Below are 21,993 nucleotides of genomic sequence, written 5' to 3'. Positions count from 1 at the left end.
CTCCTTTTCTTCAAGACATGTTTGTATATTAAGTAATAAATCAGACTTCATAGGTAAACATACCTGGGTGTCATCTGCATAGCAAACAAACATGTATTCTGTGTTATCTAAAATATTGTCTATGCCTTTCAAAACTGCAGCTTTCACTGCCAATGCTCCTGGTTGCAGAGTGACTAAAAATAGACTGCTTACTCTGTTTTGGCCTGTATATGCTTGCATATTTTTTTTTATGTTGATAGGTTATGTTCTTTTAGATCAAAACCCATTAAGTGCAACAATAAACATGATGTTAATGAAATGAAAAAGTATTTAAAGTATACTATATACTAAGTAAAGTATTAAAAAAGTTTAATACCAGATAAATATCTGTAAAGTACCAAATAATTCTATGAATACAAAGATGTTTATACTTAATAGTAATATTGACATGTTGTGTTGGCTTCAATACAAGACTCAAATATATTTTGAGGCTCCCTACAGATTTTGGGGACAAAATAATTAGCTCAAAATGGCTCTTTAGATTGTAGAAGTTACTGGCCCATGAAAATATAATAGGCCCTAGTGCACAACCCTGTGGAACTCCATTTATTACAGAATTTGTTTTGTAAATCTTTTAGAAGTTTCTGTGTTACCTGGAAACTTATTTTCTTGCTTTCTTTCTGTGTTGGTCAATCCCAATTATTTTATGAAGTCTAACAATAAAACAAAAAATGTGAAACGTCCATTCATAAAACACAGCCAGCTGTGGCTCAGGAGGAAGAGCGGGTCTCTCTCAATCAGAAGGTGAGATGTTTAATCTCTAGTTACTTCAGCCAGCATGTCAAAGTCTTTTTGGGTGAATGATATTGGGTGAATGAGGCTTGTAATTAAAAAGCCCTTTGTGTGTTCAGTTTGAGTAGAAAAATGCTTTACTAAATACCAAGTTTCAAGACTAATAATGTGTATGATTGTAGCTTTTAGAAATATTATAAAGACAGTACTATAAAGTGCTGCAATAACAGGAGTTCAACAGTCCCAATGTTTACAGATCAATAAAATAGAAAATTAACTGACCCAGAAATGAACAGAGAGAAGAATGAAAGACAACAGAATAATGTGTTGGTACGAGCGAATGTGTAAAATGTAAACAGGGAACAGAAGTGTTGTTCCAAACTGCAGAAACTGTGCACTAAACCGAGACACACATGAAATCTTCAAAGTGTCTCTGTGAATGATTAGCACCAGTAAACATACCACACAATATTCCAGTGTTTGTGTGCGTGCTTGTGTGTGTGTGTGTCCGGGGGGTAGGAGGTGGGTGAGGGTTGTGGAGAGGGTGGGGTTGAGTTGCTATCTTTCTGAGGACCCTTATCAGTTTTAAACAATCGTAATCTGTTAGATCGCACCTTTATCACTGATGCTTTATGCACCCCGATGTAAACCGTATATAGCTCTTATCTTACTCCAGTCCCATTTATCTTTGAACATGTGTGAAGTCTCCAGTGAAGTTTCACTGCTTGCACAATGACAATAAAGCTCTCTGATGCATCTTGGCCAATCTTTACAAATTCAAAGGACGTTTAAAGGTCAAGATCAAGTTTGAAGGAACAGATCTTAATACAGGTAGAGAATAGCCCAGTAAAAATAGCCCAGCAGAGACAGTATAATGGGATTAAACAGTCTAGGTTAAACACCAAAAACCAATAAATGTTTTTTTTTTAGTGTTTAACCAGGATGTTCTTTTAGGAACATATTCACATAACAATCATAAAATGTGTATGTTTGCTGAGGCATCATGCCAGTGAGGAAATATGTGTGAACTTACAGCACTTTGAGGTTGTAGAGGCCAGTGAACGCTCCTCTGGGGATGAAGGTCAGATCATTTCCCGCCAAACGCCTGAGACACAGAGAGAGAGAGATTATAAGCATTACTGACTTCAGATCATTTTTGGCCAAATTAGCATAAAAATGAACTAAATGAGGGATGTGTTTACAAATGGAAAATATTTTTTAATGTTTCTATGAGGAGTCCAAAGTGAATGTTTTTTGTGTACAGCCATGAATATCTTTTACACAGGGTGACCCCAAAGCACCATGTCAGCCTATAAACAGCCTCCAAATATGAAAATGAAACATGTACCGGTATGAGAAAAGGTGTCCTCTTCAGTGTTCCAAGTAAACTTCAGATGAAGTGCCACCATCACCTTTCAGCGTGTCCACCCCCATCAGAGATGGGCCAACCAATCAAAGCTGCTGCATTCATGCTAACAAAGTGTCTCAAAAAGAGGGCTTTTACTATTCTTTTACACTTTGGCAGTGGGTCCTTAGTGCTTTTGGTGCTTGCTGTTGTAGGTGGAGGCATTTACAAAGGAGTATTAGACATTAAGAACATTGTTTTAAGATAAATTATTATTGTTCATGTTGAGAATAAAGTGGGAATACGGAGGTTAAAATTGTTTCAAGTCAAACAGCTGCCACGGCTGCTATACTCTCTACAAAATACCATTTCAACTTTAATCTCAAAATTGAATAATAATAATGAAAAAAAAAATCCTTTTCATTCCTAATGTAGAACTCATACTCCGCTGTGGGTATTTCCTCAATTATGAGCCTGTTGTTTGTTGTTTTACTTCTTCAGACGGGACGTCAGAACACAGTCCAGGTGAGGATGTTAACAGCAAATCCTTGAGCTTGCAGGGTTTACTGCAACCAACATTTATCTTAATATTTTGAAACGTTTCCGAGTTTAATGCAAAAATATGACATCTTATATGCTGAATATGACAGCATCTTATCTCATCTTTAGAAGATGCCATTCCTAAGCAATTAAAATTTAGAGCTGCTTGGATACAGTCTGCAAGATGAACTGATGAATTTGTTTCCAAAAACTCACAAGTTTAGCTTTAAGACTCGCACTGAGCATCATCTTTTAGACAAGTTGACAGTCAGACATCAGGTGTGTTTGGGGATCCGTGTTTCCAGCACACACGGTGCTTTCATTTCAAACCAACAGCAAAACACTGACCCACAGTGGGTCCTGTAGGTCTGTATGTTTTTCAGGGGCCACACAAAGTTCAGCCAGTCTGCCTACACCCAGCATGCATCTGTGCGGTGTCCTATCGCCGCAGTGACGTTTCTCACGCTGCGGTGACAAATATCACACACACACACAGACACATACAGCTGGCAGCAGAGCATAACAGCAGTCAGAGTCATGTTCAGGTCCCTGTGAGGTCAGCCTCGCTGTCTCTCGGCTCCCCAGCTTTAAGGAAATGTTCGTACAGGACGTGGCGGCTGCTAGGTGAGGAGAGATGGGATTACATATCATCTCCTCACAGATACATGAGCTCAACGCCCGCTCAGACACCCTCACTTTCATCCATCTCAGTCCATCGCCCACCAACAAGGGTTCGTAAGATATCTGATCATGTGTGGAGACTTGAAGGATGATAAAGAAGAAAACATATACAAGGTGTGGAGAGGAGATTCTGAGAACAGGTTCTTAAAAGCTACAAGCCTGGTTTAAGTTAGCCTGATTGTTGGTTCAAGGTCATCTTTTCGTGCACCTCTGGACCATTTTTAGAGAGGCTTCTACTTTTAGAGCAGCTATTAGCGGTGTCATCGTGTCACCTTGCACTTGTACCTCTGTGATATATGCTGAATCTTCTCCATTGTTTCGAAATGGCAAGACTTCTTCTGAGTCTACACTGACTTCAAGTAAGTCTTCAGGAAATAAGTACAGGTTGTGTAAAGGCCCTCTGAAATGATGAAAACATGACCATGTGTTTGTGTGACTCACAGCTCCTCCAGGAAGTGCAGGTTGGACAGAGCTCCGCTGGATAACACAGTCAGATTATTCATACTGAGATCACTGCAGAGACACAGAGAGAGAGAGAGAGACTGTTAGTGTCGCTCTATCTTTAGCTTTAGTCAGTCACATCTGACCTTTTGGCTCAGACGTGACTGACACACCTGGATTTGTAAGTACAGAAACAAAACAGAGCATAAACTAATAAAAAGTCATCCAATACATATTAATGAATCAGTGTTGACTGTAAAAATAATGACACACATTGAAAATAAACAGAATTATTTAGACTTATGAATTATTAAAGAACCACAGAGACCTGTTTATGCTCAGACACAGGAACCATTCAACAGCCTTCGCACGTAAAAACATTTAGTCTGACAACCTCTGGGAGCCCCGTTACGCATATATTTCCACATTTGTGAAGACCCCTCATGCTGAACCCAAACTAATGTCCCGCTGTTAATGTAGGGGAGCCAATCAGAAAAATGATGGCTTTAATAGGAAGCACTAAAACAAATCGCTTCAGACAGAAGATCTGAACTGAAGGGCTGCACGAAGGCCCAGTATAAGATTAAAAAGGATTATTTTGCAATTTCAATCACACAAATCCAGTCTAGCAGAGTTCAGGGTAAAAACGAGGTGGACATGAGTGTAGCGGTTTCCTATGCACAGAGTTTGACATACAAGCACATAAACACACCCATGCAGGACTTCCCGCCTCTTTTAAGGCCGGTGAAAGGAATGAGTCAACACACACCTGAGTGAGAAACAAGACAGGAGTAGAAATTACTGGAAACACTGAAAGCAGGAGAGCCGGAGGAAAGAAAGGAGCAGGTTTCCCTCCTTCACGCTTGCTCACAGTGACCTCAGCCAAACTCAAACACTTTTATCTTCCCTGTTCCTTCACGTTATCTTAGCTCAAGAACTTTGAATCACTAGTGACAGCTCTGATTTGTACACAGATCTGTGTTGTTTCCCACTAAAAAAGACTCACAGAAATCTACAGTAATGGTCTCTGTATTCTGATCTTCAGATTTATGCGCTGCAGTTAAATAAACACTCTCAGACAAAGCTTTAGTCCAACCGCTTGCTAGCTGCTTTAACTCGTGTTTGCTAAAGCTATTTTGTTAAGTTAATATCAATAACTTTTAATCTCTTGACGCGTGATGAATAACCCAGGTAAGGAAATCCAAGGAGGTTGATTCAGTTCACCTGAACACAAATTTCAGTGGGAGAAACACTTCATCCCTCATCCAAGCAACTTTCAGCCTGAGCCTGGAGAAGTGACTTCAGACTTTAATGAAGATGTAGTTTTAGACTTTAATTAAATTTAAATTGGCGAGTCAAAATATTTCACCCACACACAGATGTTATGAAGTCTTAATTAAAGTTTTTGTCCAAACACCAATACCATAAAACAAGCCTCCAGTAAAAGTATTTTCTTTGAGTGAAATGGACCTGAAAATAAAATAAATGAATAAATAAACAAACACAAAGGCTGATAAAAAAAAACATTTGGGGCATTCTGAAAGAGAAAAGCTACCGCATAAAGTGGAAAATCATCCATTAAGTTACAAAATAATTGTAAACAGATGAAAACTGAACACAGAAAAATAAATTACAATTAAATTAAAGATTTTTTACAAAGAGAAGCAAATGACTACAAGTGAAACAATCTGATTATAAGGACACAGCGCATTCACAGAATTACCGAAAAGAAACAAACAAACAACCAAAAAAAAACCCCACACACTACATCACTATCATAACCCACGCATACACACCTGTGCATCCACACACCTCAACACTATGTCAGGAATGTGATCTCATCTGTTTACTAGCAAGGCTGCAGAAACAGAAAAAAAATCATCAGCATGTTGGTTAATTTTTTATTTATTAATTTTTTTGCTCGACAATTCACGTTTGGGGCGCTGTCGTGAATATTTTTGGAACTTTTATGGCTCCACGGCTCAAAAGCAAAGTTAAAACAAGCCGACATCGGTGCTTGTGATTGGCTGCAGGGACACCGTTTGTTGTATGTTGTGTTTGTGTGCAGCCATGACGTTCTTCCTCCTTTCTTTTCTTCTCTTATCTGAACCGTCTATTTTCTGCTCTCTGATAACTATCGGCAGGTAGCGTCTTTCCAGGAGGGCTCGGGTCTGAAAGGAAGCCGAGACAGACTGTCTCTGTCTTTAACACACACACAGAGAGAGAGAGAGAGGGTGTGTCTGCAGGTTGAATACACCGGTTGTTAAGGAACTTTCTCAACACTCCATAAAACCTGTTAATGTGTGTCCACAGGTAGTCTGGTCGCACAGACAGACACACACAGAGCGCCTCTGTTTAGCTTTATTTTAGCAGAATGCTCCTTTACTCTTGAGCAGACTAACGCCGTTATGGCTGATTGGCTTTTACTGCCGCTCACAAAAACACCAGCACATTTCATTCACTCATTCATTCATAAAGATAAATATGTAGTCGTGTAGGCTGCGTGTGAGCGTGCTTCAACACACCGGGCTGTTCATTAGTCAGGCGGAGGCCTCTGCATGTGCCCACATACAGAACATTAACATAAACAGAAATCGCTGTATGTGTTTCTTTATGATTGCAAATGTGATTTTACTTAAAGCTGCTTATTTCCAGCTTTAAATGTTTTTAATACTTGGGCTCTATTAGAGCAGCTTTGTATGATTCATATTTCAAAATAATCCTTTTTCATCTTATAATGAGCCTTGATTTTAGTCCCTCAGCTCATCCACTGTCTGAAAGAAGCAGTTTTACTGCCATTTGTTCACTTGTTAGGACAACTTATTCTGATTGGCTCCTTCTCACAAACAAGAGGTTTGAACAGCAGCTGGGTGTGGCTTCTGTGCTTCGATAGCTAGAGGTGTGTGTAGAGCTAGAAGTGGGTGTGCAAGTGACTCACTTTTGGAGCCTCAAGTGGACATTAGAGGAACTGCGAGTTTTGGGACTTCCACATTTGGCTGTATTTTTTGGTCTCGGAGGTTCCTGATCATTAGAGTATTCGGAAGCCTTTTGGTTCACAGGGTTACATTTAAAGAGATGCTTAATAGGAACATCTACTGCAACAAACAAGTTAAAGCAGATTGGAATCTGAAGATATGAATGAGTTAAAAAGGTTTTTACTTAATACAAAAGTTCAACTTTAAGAATAGTACATTTTTAGAACAGTTTTTTACTTTCATGAATCTCCATATTATCAAACAGTAAGGTCTCTCCCCTGTAACATTAGCTGCTGGATCACCATTAGCTCTTGGCACAGACATGGAGCACCATATGCTGTCGTATTATGTTATCACATCAGCACCATCCTAAGGATCTCTGGAGGGTCACTACATGTTTAGCGCAACATGACACTGACCGTCAGTGGAGATCAAGTCTGGAGCATGAAAAAGAAAAAGCTGTTAATGAAAATTACTTGATAAGTTTATTAGTTTGGTAACTTTTGGTTTGTTTTTTCTTGTTTAAAGAAAATTGCAACAAAACACAAAACCATCAGTTCATAACAATCATTGTCACCTTTACATATCTTTCCTCGAACACCTGCTCTCCTCGGCTCGGTTTTTAGGGTTTTCCATTACGTGGTAGTACCTGGTACCAGGTACTTTTTTTGGGCAGGCTTCCAAGCAAGCTGAGTCAAGCCAAAACTGTGACATCAACACAACACATGACAAAAATTTGCCAGGGAGTAACATCACTAGATGAGTCATGAGAGCTACACGCAAACCAACAGTGCGGTCTAATGTCGAGAAACAGACGCTTACCACCAGTTTAGCAGTCAGTGTACAATCGCCCTGATCTCCTCGATTGTTGTGTTTGTGTTTATGTTGCACAAAAATGATGTAACGGGACTTTTGCGTTGCTATAGCACCAGCTCGTACAGCTCATACATTGAGTTGGTACTCAATTGTGATGGCAAACTTGAACTAAACCGAGTAGTCTTGTAGACGCTCGAGGAAAAGAGGAATTACTGCTGTGTTGTTGCTGTGCGTGCCGTCACTGATGTTGTCGTTGTTGTTGTGACTGTACTGTACATGAATGAATCTGCATGTGTGTAAGATTCCTATTGAAAGTGAAGAAGGTTTTCAGATGAAGAGATAGTTGCACAATGATATAGTTTTAGTCTTGCTTGTTTGTTCCAGAGGGTGTGCTGACACTGCACCTCAGCCTACAGACTCACACAGCAAACATTATGTTTTCTTTTTAATTGACTCTTTCCTCTCCACACTGAGAGAAAACCCACGGAACAGCACCCACCGCCTCACCAGTTCAATCATTTCTATCCTTTATTATTGTAATTATCTAATACACCATCAAAGAAAAATGTTCCACTCAGAGTAACAGCAAGAAAAGCAGCATATTTACAGGTGGAATCATTTATTTAGAAAGCACTGATGACCGAGGTCCAGAGGCTGTTTTCACTGCCACACAGATTCGAAATCGAAAGAAAGTTGACTGAAAGCAGCAGACAGACAACAGTGTGTCCTATGTTTTGATTTCCTTCACGGAATACACACCCAACCACACACACACACACACACACACACACACACACGCACGCACGCACGCACGCACGCACACACGCACGCACGCACGCACACACACACACACACACACGACTTTGCAATGAAGATGAGATGATGATGACAATGGGAGTAGGTATTGTTGTGCTTTAACAATAAGTAAACATCCAGCACTGATTAGCATGCTGACAGTATAAACATACACAGGAACTACAAACTGTGTTTGTTGTCTGACTGAAGGCCAGAGCTTTTATTTTGAAATTGCCAAGTTTCCTGTGCACTCTGACTCAATGTTTCTGTCAAATACCGGAAACAAAGTTATTATGGAATTTATAACAAAAACAACAATGATATTATTATCATCATTGTTGTTTTATACTACTACTACTACTACTACTACTACTACTACTACTACTACTAATATTAATAATAATAATAATAATAATAATTACATTTAAAATAGTTAAAAAGGGTGAAATATTTTACAAATAAATTCAAAATTAAGTATATCTAGAAATTATACTTAAGAAATTAAATACTGTTTTTTATATCTGTATATATTTTTATATGTTTTATTGCAAAATATATACAAAATTATGTTTATTTCATGGATAATAGAACAAAAAGAAACAAATTTAAAGAGATTTATGAAAAGTTTGAATGTTTTTGCTGCAAAAAAAAAAGATTTATGTTCTGATTGAAGATATTTTGCATATACAATGTAAAATTATGCCAATCTGCCTTTAAACCTGCTCGTTTTTACAAAAATAAAGTTACATCTTGTACATTTCTATAACAATAAGTTCCTAAAAAAATTTTTTTTATTTTATGTTTTTTAAAGCACATCTTATTTTTCTAAATAGGGGAGGGGTTTTCTAAATGTTTGAGATGAAAGTATTTTTAATATAAACAAAAAACATGTTTTACCGTTATTTTTTTTCTTTTTGTTTAAATATTTTATTTAATTTGTATTTCATTGCTGTCTTATAACTGGAGAGCACTTTAGCACTGTGGTGTTTGCTCTGCTCTATAAATAGAGTTGAATTGGATTTGATTGGATTGATTAACCCTTTAAGACCTACCATACGGCTGTTTACATTCCCCCACAAGCCGACACTGACCGTGCACTCAGGGAACTGTACAGCGCGATCAGCAGCGAGGAAACCGCACACCCAGAGGCAGCGTTTATCACAGCCGGAGACTTTAATAAGGGAAACCTGAAGAAAGTCTCACCAAAACTCCATCAACACATCCTTTTCAACACACGTGGAAACCGGCAACTCGACCACTGTTACACCTCTTTCCGGGATGCGTACAAAGCCCTCCCCCGCGCCCCATTCGGCCAATCAGATCACTGCTCCATCCTGCTCCTGCCCGCCTACAGGCAGAAGCTGAAACAGGAAGCTCCAACCCGGAGGGCGGTGCACTGTTGGACGGACCAATCGGAGTCTGCGCTGCGGGACTGTTTTGATCACGCGGACTGGGAAATGTTTCACGTGGCCGCCAGAGACATTGATGAATACACAGACTCAGTCTGTGGATTTATCAGGAAATGCGTGGAAGATGTCGTCCCATCCAGAACAGTCAAATCCTTCCCAAATCAAAAACCCTGGATTAACGGAGATGTTCGCGCGGCACTGGCGGCACGGAACACCGCCTTTGCCTCCGCGAACACATCGGACTACAAACACGCACATTACCAACTCCGGAAGACGATCAAAGCAGCCAAACGTGAGTACAGGGACAGGGTGGAACAACAGTTTGACAACCCTCGGAGTATGTGGCAGGGACTAAACACGATCATAGACTTTAGAGGGAAAACCAGCACACCGCAGACCACGGCCTCTCTGTGTGAGGATCTAAACGTATTCTACGCTAGATTCGACACAGCGAACACCATGAGACTGGACAGTGTGCGCACCGCGGATGACGTCAGTGCGCACACTGTGTCTGAGGAGGATGTGCGGAAGTGCTTCAGGAAGGTGAACGCACGCAAAGCTACTGGTCCGGACGGGATTCCCGGCCGCGTCCTCAGGTCATGCGCGGCTCAGCTGGCTGGAGTGTTCACACACATCTTCAACCTTTCCCTCTCTCTATCTGTAGTCCCAGCCTGCTTCAAAATGGCCACCATCGTCCCTGTACCCAAATCCTCCACCATCTCCTCATTGAACGACTGGCGACCTGTAGCCCTGACCCCCATCGTAAGCAAATGCTTCGAGAAGCTGGTCAGGGACTTCATCTGCTCTGCACTACCCGACTCACTGGACCCTCTACAGTTTGCATACCGCCACAACAGGTCCACTGATGATGCCATAGCCCTGACACTACACACTGCCCTGTCACACCTGGAGAAGAGAGACACGTATGTGAGGATGCTGTTTGTAGATTACAGCTCAGCATTCAATACCATCGTTCCCTCGAAGCTGGACAGGAAACTGCAGGATCTAGGACTGAGCAGCTCCCTCTGCAGCTGGATCCTTAGCTTCCTGTCTGACAGACGCCAGGTGGTCAGACTGGGCAGCATCACCTCATCCCCCATCACACTGAACACTGGTGCTCCACAGGGGTGTGTACTGAGCCCTCTCCTGTACTCACTCTACACCTACGACTGCACAGCCACTAACAACTCCAACATCATTGTGAAGTTTGCGGACGACACTACAGTGGTGGGTCTTATCACCAACAGTGATGAGACGGCTTACAGGGAGGAGGTCAGCGCCCTGACCCACTGGTGTCAAGACAACCATCTCACCCTCAACGTCGCAAAGACAAAGGAGTTGATAGTGGACTTCTGGAGGTGCAGAGAAGTACACACCCCCATCACCATCAACGGCGCTGCTGTGGAGAGAGTGAGCAGCTTCCGGTTCCTTGGCGTACACCTGGCTGAGGATCTTACGTGGTCAGTACACACAAACAAAACAGTGAAGAAGGCGCAGCAGCGCCTCTTCTTTCTCAGGAGACTGAAAAGATTCGGCATGAGCCCCCGCATCCTCAGGACCTTCTATCACTGTGCCATTGAGAGCATCCTCACTGGATGCATCACCACCTGGTATGGCAACAGCACCGCCTACAACTGCAAAGCTCTCCAGCGAGTAGTGCGGTGCTCTGAACGGATAATTGGAGGTGAGCTTCCCTCCCTCCAAGACATCTACAGGAAGCGGTGCCTGAGGAAAGCGGGGAGGATCATCAAGGACTCCAGTCACCCCAGCCATAAACTGTTCAGACTGCTTCCATCAGGAAGGAGGTTCTGCAGCATCCGGTCCCGTACCAGCAGACTGAGAGACAGCTTTTTCCATCAGGCCATCAGACTGCTGAACACGTCATAGACACCTCAGCTTCACTACTGGAACTTCAACATTATGCACTCCACACTGTATATAAATGCCACTTGTTTTGCACATATTCAACTCTGTATATTTTATATATTTTATTATTATTATTATTATTATTTTATTTTATTTTATTACTATTTAATTTGTAAAAATGTGTATACACACACACACACACACACACACACACACACATACACACACACACACGTAGGAAAATATTTAGTATACACATCCAGAAATGCATACACTATTATATATTGTACATATATTTATTAGTTTCAGGTTGGCCATTCTTGTATTTTGCTCGTTTGTGTTGTTGTGTTTGCACATCTCTGTTGCTTGTGGGGCTCGCACACAAGAATTTCACTCGCATGTGCTGTGCCAGTGTGCCTGCACATGTGATGTGACAATAAAAAGTGATTTGATTTGATTTGATAGAACCAAGTCCGCCAGAGCTTATATTATATTTTTACATGCTGTGGAGCCATTTTTGGGAGCATTTCAAGTTGCTATACATCAATACAACCATTATAGCCCAGATTTTAATAATATGTATCCATTAAGTGCATAGTAATTACATAAATTGCAAAAAAGTGCAATAAACTACAAAAAAATTTAAAATCGTTTTTGATTTTTTAACATATATTTGTAGTTAGAGAAATTTAAGAGGCTTATCCCTCAAAACTGTAAATACAAAAAAGTTGCACAAAATAGTTTCCCACCACAGGAAATTTATTTTGAGTGTCTTCATAGTTTTATTTTTGAAATACACCAATTTTTATACACTGCAGGAAAAACGAAAATAAATATTATAGTGCAAATTTGCAAAAAAGCAGCACATGCATCAAAATAAACTATTTCCAGCAGTGCAATATGAGTCCTAAGCATCCCAGAAACGACACAGAAAGTCATAAAGTCAAAGATAAGTTTTAAAAAGACCAGTATAGGCCCTGAGGCCCTGATCGCAAAAAAGACTACATTTCTGCGAAAATGACGTCACTTCCGGTTTCGGGCAGGTAATGGCGGAAATGCAAAAGTTCGCGCTGACGTCTATTCCAACGTAGGAAGTGTTATGACCAGCTGATCGGATCGGTAAAGCATGTTTCTGGAATATTATGTTTTTGTTCCTGCAAGCGGTTTTTATGCAGTTTTTGCAAAGCTTTATGTGGAAGGAAACCGTGACCGAGGACAAGCTGATGGCATAAGATGTAAGTACAACTCCTCCGGTTTCATATGCAAAAAAAATTTTTGCGCTAGCTTACGTGGTTGCAGTGCTACTGGGATTTAAAAATAGTTACGCAAAACAGAGCGTGTCCGCTCCGATCGGCTCTAAAGGTTTAATAAAGATTTAATAACTGCAGGGTTTTTGGGGCAATAAAGTGCATGAAGTCAAGAATTTAAGGAAAATGTTGAATTACTCTGAAATATTTTGAAGATAAATTGTAATACTTTATGAACTTCCCAGAAACTCTTTCAGGATCTTTGACTTTTTCTGGACCTTGAAGTACAGCAAACTGTTGATACTGTAAATTTAAAGTACCGGATCAAAACTTTTCCAAAAGATCTTTAAGGCAGACGCTTGAATATTTTCTGAGTTGTTTTTTTTCTGGAGGAGAAAGAGAGGCACATATGAAGAACAAGGCGAACAGAAGGATGAAAGAAAAGACGAATACATTATCCATGTTGTGTGTTTTTCCCTCTCGATGTTGTGGTGGACGAAGCTTTGTGTGTGTGTTGTCTATTTTCCGTCTCCTCAGGCTCAAACTGATGGATATCAGACGATTATTCAAATGTCGGCGGGCTGCAGAAAGACAAACTCTGGAGAAAAAAAAGAAAAGGGAACTGTGTAGTTTGGAGGCGTAGTGTGACAGCGAGGCCTCTCTCAGTTTTTGTCTTTTTTTGCTCTTTCTTTTTGCCTTTCTTTCAGTCTTTCGGGGGTGGGTCAGCGGGGGGCCCCCCGAGGCGAGAGAACATCAGGAGGTTTATTCCCCGGTCGGTTCAATCAGTCTGTGTCGTCTCCTCCAAAAGGAAAAGATACCTCAAGATAAACAGCAGCTCTGTCAGATCTGTGTTTGTGTGTCCACGAAGGTAACCTGAGGCGCAGATGATCGCCTAAAACGAGCTGCTCAGTCAGTGAAATAAGAACAAATGTTTATGAATCTAGACATCAAGAGTTTATCTGTCTAAGACATTAGTTCTGGTCCCCTGTGTAGCAAAAATGCTCAGAGCTTTAGAAACAGTACAAAAGTCTGAAGGTGTGACGATCCGTGTTTTTAACGTAGTAGCAGAGATAAGAGAGAGCAACAACGTGAAGCTGCAGCAATGAGGAAAGCTGCAATCACAGCTTCAAGAATGTGTTTGCTTCTTCTTACCAAAGATGCAAACAGCAGTCAGGACCAGGCTGTACCTGTAATCAAATCTCTCACCACGGGATAAAAACAGGATGTTTTCCAAATCATTTGAAGCTATAAGCATTTAAAAATAGTAAATGTTCGTAATAACAAAGATTCAGACAAGTTCCTGTGCAAATAGACAAAGCTGCAAGTTAAATGTTGGTGGTCCTTGGGTCCTCAGGCAGCGCTGCATTAAAAACAGACCTGATTCTGTGGTGGGTACTCCTGCATGGGCTCAGGAACACTTCTGAAAACCATCATCATCATCGAACACAGTTCATCTCTGCATCCCAAATTAAACATGAAAAGGTACTACAAGCCTCATTCATCCAACACTTTACTTCATCCCTTAAGCTTTTCCTATCATGCACACAGTAACACTCAGATTCATACATCAGAAGCAGTTGCTTAAGGACAATTCAACATGTGGACTGAATGTGCCAAATATCAAGCAACCAACCTTCCAGTTACGACATAATCCAATCTACCTCCTGAGCCACAGCCTCCTACAAGTTTAAAATAGGATACAGAAATGTCACCAACCGCCTTTCCTGGGAAAAAAAACTGATTTAAGATGGCAAAGTGGAAAACCGTCCTGTAGTCTGGCCAAAAAACCGGAGATTCTTTTAGGACATCTAAGAAAAGCGCAACAATCACACCACAGTTCAAATCCAGCATTCATGTTGGTAATACCACTAATGCTGAGTGATCTACAGTTTCTTGGACCAACATATGCTGTCATCCATTTTATTTTTTTATTATTTCAGCAACATAATCCCATCAGATAGTTCAACACAAGTTACAGGGAGGCATTTAGTCCAGGTGGGATGCTCAGTCTGTGAAGGCACCATTAATAGTGAAAGATGTGCAAAGTTTGGTGGAACATAAACCGCTAAATAAACCTTTGTCTTCTCCGAAAAGCAAGACTGTAAAAATATATTCTACTTGTTTTAGACAACGGGTAAAGAACCAGCTGCCTGCAGTCCAGACATGTCACCCACTGAAAACATTTAGAAGATTAAAGAGCTGAAAAATCTGACAATCAGGTCCTGAGCTGTCAAGCAGTTAACACTAAGTTTTCAGGACTACAGGAATCAAAATGAGCTCACATTTTCAATATACAGTGTAATCTCATCCTTTCATTACCATTTTTTTAGTGTCCAAAGTTTTTCTAAAAGCGAGATAAAGGAACCACATTCATTGTGCCTGCATTTAGCAATTTAACGCAGCCTTTTAAAACAGCTTCAGTAATATCAGTGTAGCTTACTTGCTGGGATGTTTTGACCTCAGATTTTAAGATCTAGGAGTAGAAATGTCCAAGCACTGATGAACATTTTTATTGTGGCCTCACGGTTGTGGAGTTTAAATCAATTATCTCTGATAGCTTAAGGCTATTTCAGTATCACTTTCTATTGTCTGCCTGACCTCTCCCATACCCCCACAGGAAGTCAGGTAGTCCATTTACCTGTCTGTCACGTCCTCTTTTAACTAACTGTGTGAGTGTGCAGTGGACCGTGGCATCCACAAGGACCATCTGATGACAGCTGAGCTCAAACCAATGGAGCTCCCTCACACTAAGACTCCACTAGTGCAGACGTGCAAACACTCAGGACTGTAAACGGGCTACCTACCTTCCTGTGATGTCACGTGAAAGGTCAGGAAGTTCACTCTTGCTAAACATCTGCATTACCTGGAAATTCATTTAATTTTAGAGCTGTTAGTGTAGGAAAGTGCAGACATGATTTATATGCTCAGGGCTCGGGATGTCCAATATGGCTGCCAGAAGGGGCGTGGCTACAGAAACCTTCATATATACATCAGTCCATTCATCACATTGAGGCTAAATGCATTCCTGTGTTGCTGCTGTCAGTCACACGTAGAATAGAGACTTCCAGGCCCATTCAGACTTCAGGCAGCTCTGCTTAGGCATGCAGCAAGTGTATGCACACACACACACACACACACACACACACACACACACACAAAGGCATTGACAGATGGCAGTATTCAGACTGACGGCGGTCAAACAGACAGACAGACTGAAGGAGATTGTAAAGCGACTCTGAGATCAGTTGCTTTCCTCAGAAGGTCCCTTAAAGTTCTCACAACAAACCAGGAGGCACAAAATCACAACAGGACATTCGAGCTGATATTTTAATTGATTGTTTCTGGTTTCAAAAAAGTGACATAACAAGTCCTGATCATAGACAACAACAAACTCATCAACTGTTTGTCATCAACAGTTTTCATCTGTTTGAATCAAAACTTTTGCTTTCAAGATCTGTTGCATCAAATTGATAACAAAAAGCTGAGTATAGTTGTTTCTCTTTGATGGTGTTCTACGGCTTCTTGTATACCAGGGGTGCCCAATCCCAGTCCTCGAGATCTACTATCCTGCAGCTTTTAGATGCATCCCTACTCCAACACAGCTGAATCAAATGGTGTGATTACCTCTTCAGCATGCCATCAAGTTTGGCAAAGGCCTGATAACAAGGCATTCAGTTGATTCAGGTGTGTCAGAAGAAGGATGCGTCTAAAAGCTGCAGGACGGTAGCTCTCGAGGACTGGGATTGGGCACCCCTGTTGTATACTATAAGCACGTGCTCAGGAGGACTGAATTTAAGACAAACCCAACTTATGAGAAGCGCTTCAATTCACCCAGAGGACACTAAGGAGAGAGCAGCTTCTCAAAAAAGGTTTTCGTAAATAAAAATGAATTTTTAAAACCTTTTTTGGAAATAAATGCAATTGGTCAACCTATTATTCTTTAATTTGTCTTAAAGTGAAGCTGATTTTGTCCTTATATTGCTAACATTCTGCTGACATATGCTAATTGGCCATTGAATTGGCCAAGTATTTAAATTGGGGCATGTTCTCTTCATACCAGTTACTATTAATAAACTGAGCGTAGCGTTAGTTCAGGTCAAGTCAAGCCACAAACACCATCAGTCTTAAGCCTTTTACATATTCACATCTTCATATCCAGTCGGTGAATCTTATACCGTGGGCATATTTAGGCTGCTTTAGACCACCTACAGTTGCGGCACATCTGCAAGCCACTTTGCAAACCACTTCCATCTGGCTCCTCCTTTTCATGCTGTTCCGAATTAATCAATGTCATTGATGTGGTTGCACTGCTGCTCTCCCCACGGCTGACTTTCAGACAGAAGGTATTTTCTGTTGATCCTTGTTTGATATGTGGAAAAAAATTTAAAGTGGCCTAATGTCCCCAATTTTCTAGGTTACAAATATCAAAAACAGAATAGAAATGGACACATTTGTTTAACGCCAGAAAAAAGGACTATATCGCAAATGTATTATAATTTGAAGGTTTCATTTGAAGATATTACATTAATGCATATTCTTTTCAAAGAACCATAGTAAGTGAGCAGCTGACTTTAAACTGTTTGGACAGGTGTGGACTATTCCTTTGTAATTTCTTCATCAATTAAGCAGTTTTGATTTCCAGCATTTACATTTAGTAATAATAAAAATAATGACTCATGTTTAGTTTTAGGTTTTTAGAGCAGGTCCCTTCTGTGGATGCAGGGTTTTGTTGGGTTTTTTTGCACCAAAACAAAAATGTAAAAATTTATCTGGTTAGTCTCCAAAACAAAGAAAGACACAGGAACTCCTTGATGTTTTGTTGGATTCGATTCCTGATTGGAGCTTTAATAAAGACACAAAGACTCTTTGATTGGCAGTCGCTGTGTGAGTGGGTTTGTGTGTGTCCATCTGCCTGTCGTGGACGAACTGTAGGGAAAGTGCTTTCACTGTGAAGCACACACACACACACACACACACACACACACGGCTGTTCTGAATAGGGGAAGGTTTTCTTTAATGAGAGTGAAATTTAAATCCTGGACATTGTGCTGCTTTGCAGCTACAGCCAAGACGAGCAGGTTTTCCTTCCACACACACACAAAGTACAATGACGTAATGCTTTTGCAGAAGCTGAAACAAGTCTTGTATCGAGGCCGATGACCTGCTGTGAGGTGAAATGGATTTGAATTCATTTAAGTGTCTTGCTTTAACAGTAGTTTACACTCAAGTAGAAACACTAAAACTTCGCAAATACTGTTATTACATGGCCACAGAAATCTGTAGAACTTCTTTAAGCAGCCATAAAACGTCTTCCCGGAGGACACCAGAAGCCTCAAAAAAACCTGTGGAACCTCTTTCAAAAGTCCAGAATAACTTTCTAAGACTCACTGAAGCTGAAAAGAAGTCCTCAAGGATCAAACATCAAACTTTTTGTATACATTCACTTTTGGGGTGTATTCTTCAAAGACTTTCCCAGTCGTCTACATTTAAAATTCCACTGAGTCCATTTTTCGGGCTGTTTAGCTTTTATTATGATGCGATCCAATAAGCTGTCATAGCACCCAAGCTTCCATTAATCTTTAAGGACCCCTTTCAGGTGTTCCTGAAAGTTTAGCGTTTCTGTAAAACTAAATGAAATGTCTCTAAGCACACCTGAAAACTCCCTCCTCAAAAACAATGAAACAGCTTGAATTGTTCCAGGAGCCTCTTTAGAGATCACTGAATGTGACGAAACGTCCTTAAACATCAAACCTCTTTATTTACCTTCATGTGCACCCTAGGATCCACAACCAAAACTTCCTGAAGAACGCCTGGAGCTTCTGCAAAACTCTTTCACCAGCTGCACCTCTTGAGAAATCCCTCTAACCTTCTCAAAACCTCCAGGAAACTCTACATTTGTGGGCTAAACTCAAGGATCTGTTAATCCTCTATCAGAAGACACCAAATTGTCTTCTGATGTTTCAACACCCTTGAAACATTGTCAGTCCACACATTCCTGTTTGCCTGTAGAGGAATAAATTAAAAGTCCTTTAAAGAATCTTCAATGTCTCTAAATGTATGTTAGAATTCTACAATCCTAAAGCTTCAGAGAAACTATCAAAACATCTACAAGAATTCCCTGATATCCCTGATGTACTTGAGAAGTCTCTTTTAAGGATCACAGAAGCAAAGAAAAAACTCCAATACATTCCTAGGTATTGCCAAGGGATAACTTCCTGATAAACGAGGTAATCTTCTTCAAAGGTCTTGAAACCTTATTAAAACTGTTCTTATACTCTTCAAAGTTGATAATCTGTCGATCATCCAATTATTTTTTCCAGTCAGCACAACCATTTAGAAAACTTTAAGAACTCCTTCAACAGGTTCCTGAAACAATTAAAAATCTCTTAAATGCCTTTAAAGAATGAAACCTGAAATATCAGAGCTCCTTTAAAACTGCTGAAACCTCTCCAAATTTGTCTAAACGTAGAAAGAATAGAATCACTTGAAAAACTCCAGGAGCTTCTTCAATGAGTCTTGGCTGAAAACGGTTTCCGAAATAACACCTGTCCTGATGTTGGCACTCTTACCCTGCAGTCTGTGCAATGTACCTGGTTATAGATTCAGCTAAGACATGAACTTTTAAGTGTTAAGGCCGGACTCATAAAATCCGTGTAATATTTCAAGCATAAAAAATATTTTTTGGACTCACCTATTCTTAACACTTAGAGTCCCCCGAGAGCAGCCATTTGGCAGCTGTTCACAACACCGCCGTAATTTTGATGGACGAATTTGCGGCATTTATTATTTTTTGAACCTCAGACATACACATAGACACTGCTCAGGTCAGTAGGCTCTCTGAAATGATTTCTATGCCTTCTCTTACGTGGTCCGAACCCTGCTAACGAGAGTTCATACTGCCCCACCAACATCCTGAAATGTGCACAAAAGCAGCTGTGCAACACAGATTCAACTCCTGGGTCAAACCATGAAACTGACCCTACCTCTGCCTTCTCCTGAGAATTAGATGAACCCAGAATCTCAGTTTCTTCCTTTTCTTGTTTAGAAACATCAGGACCAGCTCTTCATCGCTTGGTGTCCACTTCATTTTTTTCACAGTGTGTGTTTTTTGAGGGTGAATTTTCTGTAAAAAATGCAACAAGTTCAGATCTGAAAAATTCTGAATGTCGTGTCCCTGTTTGTCCTCGGTGTGTAATGGCTTTTACTCAAATTTTAATTCTTTAAGTTATATAAAAAATAATCCTACTGCAGCAGTTAGTGAAGAGAGCAAAGGTGTTTTTGTATCAGGCTGTGAACGTGTTTTCTCTCCTCTAACGTTGGACATTGTAATATGGGAATCTATGGGGACTGACCCACTGTTGGAGACTGCCTCAAGTGGGCATTCGGGGAACTGCAGCTTCATTTGTGCTGTGGTTGAATTTGGGAACTTATTTTTGTCTCCAGGTGTAAATTCAGTGATGCACTCTGGGTCTCTGCAGATTAAATGTTTTTCCTTAAACATCATGAACCACAGCACCTGACATGCACCCGAAAAACAGGCACAGAGGACAGGTGTTCCGTTTCTCACCACTACATAACATCACCCGTGCGCGCGCAGGCACGCTCACACACACACACACACACACACACACACACACACACACACACACACACACACACACACACACACACACACACACACTTACTTTGTGCAGACTTTGGATCAACAGGTTACCTTAAAGAAAACGAAAACCTTCGCTGCTGACTTACAGGTAAGATGTGAAGACGCTCAGGTTGCTCGGTATTTCCCGGAGGCCCAGGTCCGAACAGTCCACCCAGTGCAGCAGCCCGTCCACCTCACACCGGCAGCGGCCAGGGCAGCTGGTCCGCCCCGCTCCCCCGACCTCGTCCCCGGAGCTGTTCAACCCAGCTGCAGCTCTCTGCACCGCGGGCACGGCGGAGCTCCGCATCTCCAGCTCAGCCCCCGCGCTCCTGAAGCCCACCGAGAGCAGCGCAAAGGCGGCTAGGACAGGCACAAACCCTAGCATGTCCTGCGTGGTCTGTCTCCGCAGGGTGAAAGTTTCAGTCAGAAGTGATGTGGAAATATAAAGTTGCAGCCTGGGATCCGGATCACGTTGTGGTGGTTTTTGGTCCCTACTCACCAGAAGCAAACTGGAAACCGCTCAGTTTTAACTTCCTCTGATCCGGATATAAAGTGGAGCACAAAGAGGATTTGAAGAGTGGAATAAAAGTGCAGGTTGTCTGAAGTTTGGTCGCTTTCCAGGCTGAACGCGTGGAGCTGCACAGCAAGAGTGTGCGTGTGTGTGTCCCTCCACTCACTCTACAGGAGTGTGTAAACCGTGGTTCACTTTATATAGGCGGTGTGTCTCTGCTTCTGCGTGTGCCGTGATTTTTAATAGCAGCAGTGAAAAAACAAGTAAATATTAAAATCCACAGAGCATGTCCCTCATTATTTATGTCACATGCATGTCCCCCCCCAATAAAAACGTACAGGAGAGGATTAACTTCAGTTTCCTTCACATAAAAAAGTAATTTCCACCACAAATTGATATAGGACATTTATTATCTACTTTTTATTTACTTTAGTATTTATTCTTATTATTTCTACTGTTTTAACTATTGTTTAGTAGCATGCTTCTTATAACAAGACCTAGGAAACTTCCTCACACCCACAGTCAGTCGCTGAGCCTGGCTCTGCCAGAGGTTTCTTCCCGTTAAAAGTAAGTTTTTCCTTCCCTCTGTCAGCAAAGTGCTTGCTCATCGAGCTCTTCATTTTGTTGTTGGGGATTTCTCTCTGTTATTGTAGGGTCTTTACAATATAAAGCAATTCGATGCAACTGATGTTATGATTTGGTGCTATATAAATAAAACTCAATTAAACCGAATCCTTTCAAATGGTTTAATGAAGCTGAGTCTGTTAAAAATTAGAGTCTGAGGTTTAAATTTTCCTCAGAAAGGACCCCAAAATCCATCTGATTAGTGCATCCTTCCAAGTGCTCAAAGGAAACCTGCACTCACATTTGAAACTCACTTCTTATAAGCTGTGGAAACATGAAAGACATTTAAAGAATTTCATGCATTTTATGCATAAACTTGCAGGTTTTTTT

The 21,993-nt window shown here is 40.9% G+C and overlaps 1 protein-coding gene across 1 annotated transcript in view; it reads right to left on the bottom strand.

Moving 5' to 3' along the window:
* Positions 1 to 21,188, bottom strand: part of LOC146689330 (leucine-rich repeat-containing G protein-coupled receptor 5-like) — a 55,053-nt gene extending 33,865 nt beyond the window's left edge. The window contains exons 1-3 of the mRNA XM_085436564.1: positions 20,636 to 21,188; positions 3,779 to 3,850; positions 1,805 to 1,876 (exon numbers count right to left, since the gene is read on the bottom strand). Of these exons, the coding sequence (XP_085292690.1) occupies positions 1,805 to 1,876; positions 3,779 to 3,850; positions 20,636 to 20,913 (422 nt within the window). The 5' untranslated portion in view covers positions 20,914 to 21,188. The remainder of the gene's footprint in view (positions 1 to 1,804; positions 1,877 to 3,778; positions 3,851 to 20,635) is intronic.
* Positions 21,189 to 21,993: the final 805 nt, after the last annotated feature.

Source organism: Copadichromis virginalis, linkage group LG17 (assembly GCF_057382275.1).
Source record: "Copadichromis virginalis isolate Kocher_CV1m ecotype Utaka linkage group LG17, C_Virginalis_male_GT1.1, whole genome shotgun sequence".
NCBI lineage: Eukaryota > Metazoa > Chordata > Actinopteri > Cichliformes > Cichlidae > Copadichromis > Copadichromis virginalis.
This window is presented reverse-complemented; position numbering and strand designations above follow the sequence as displayed.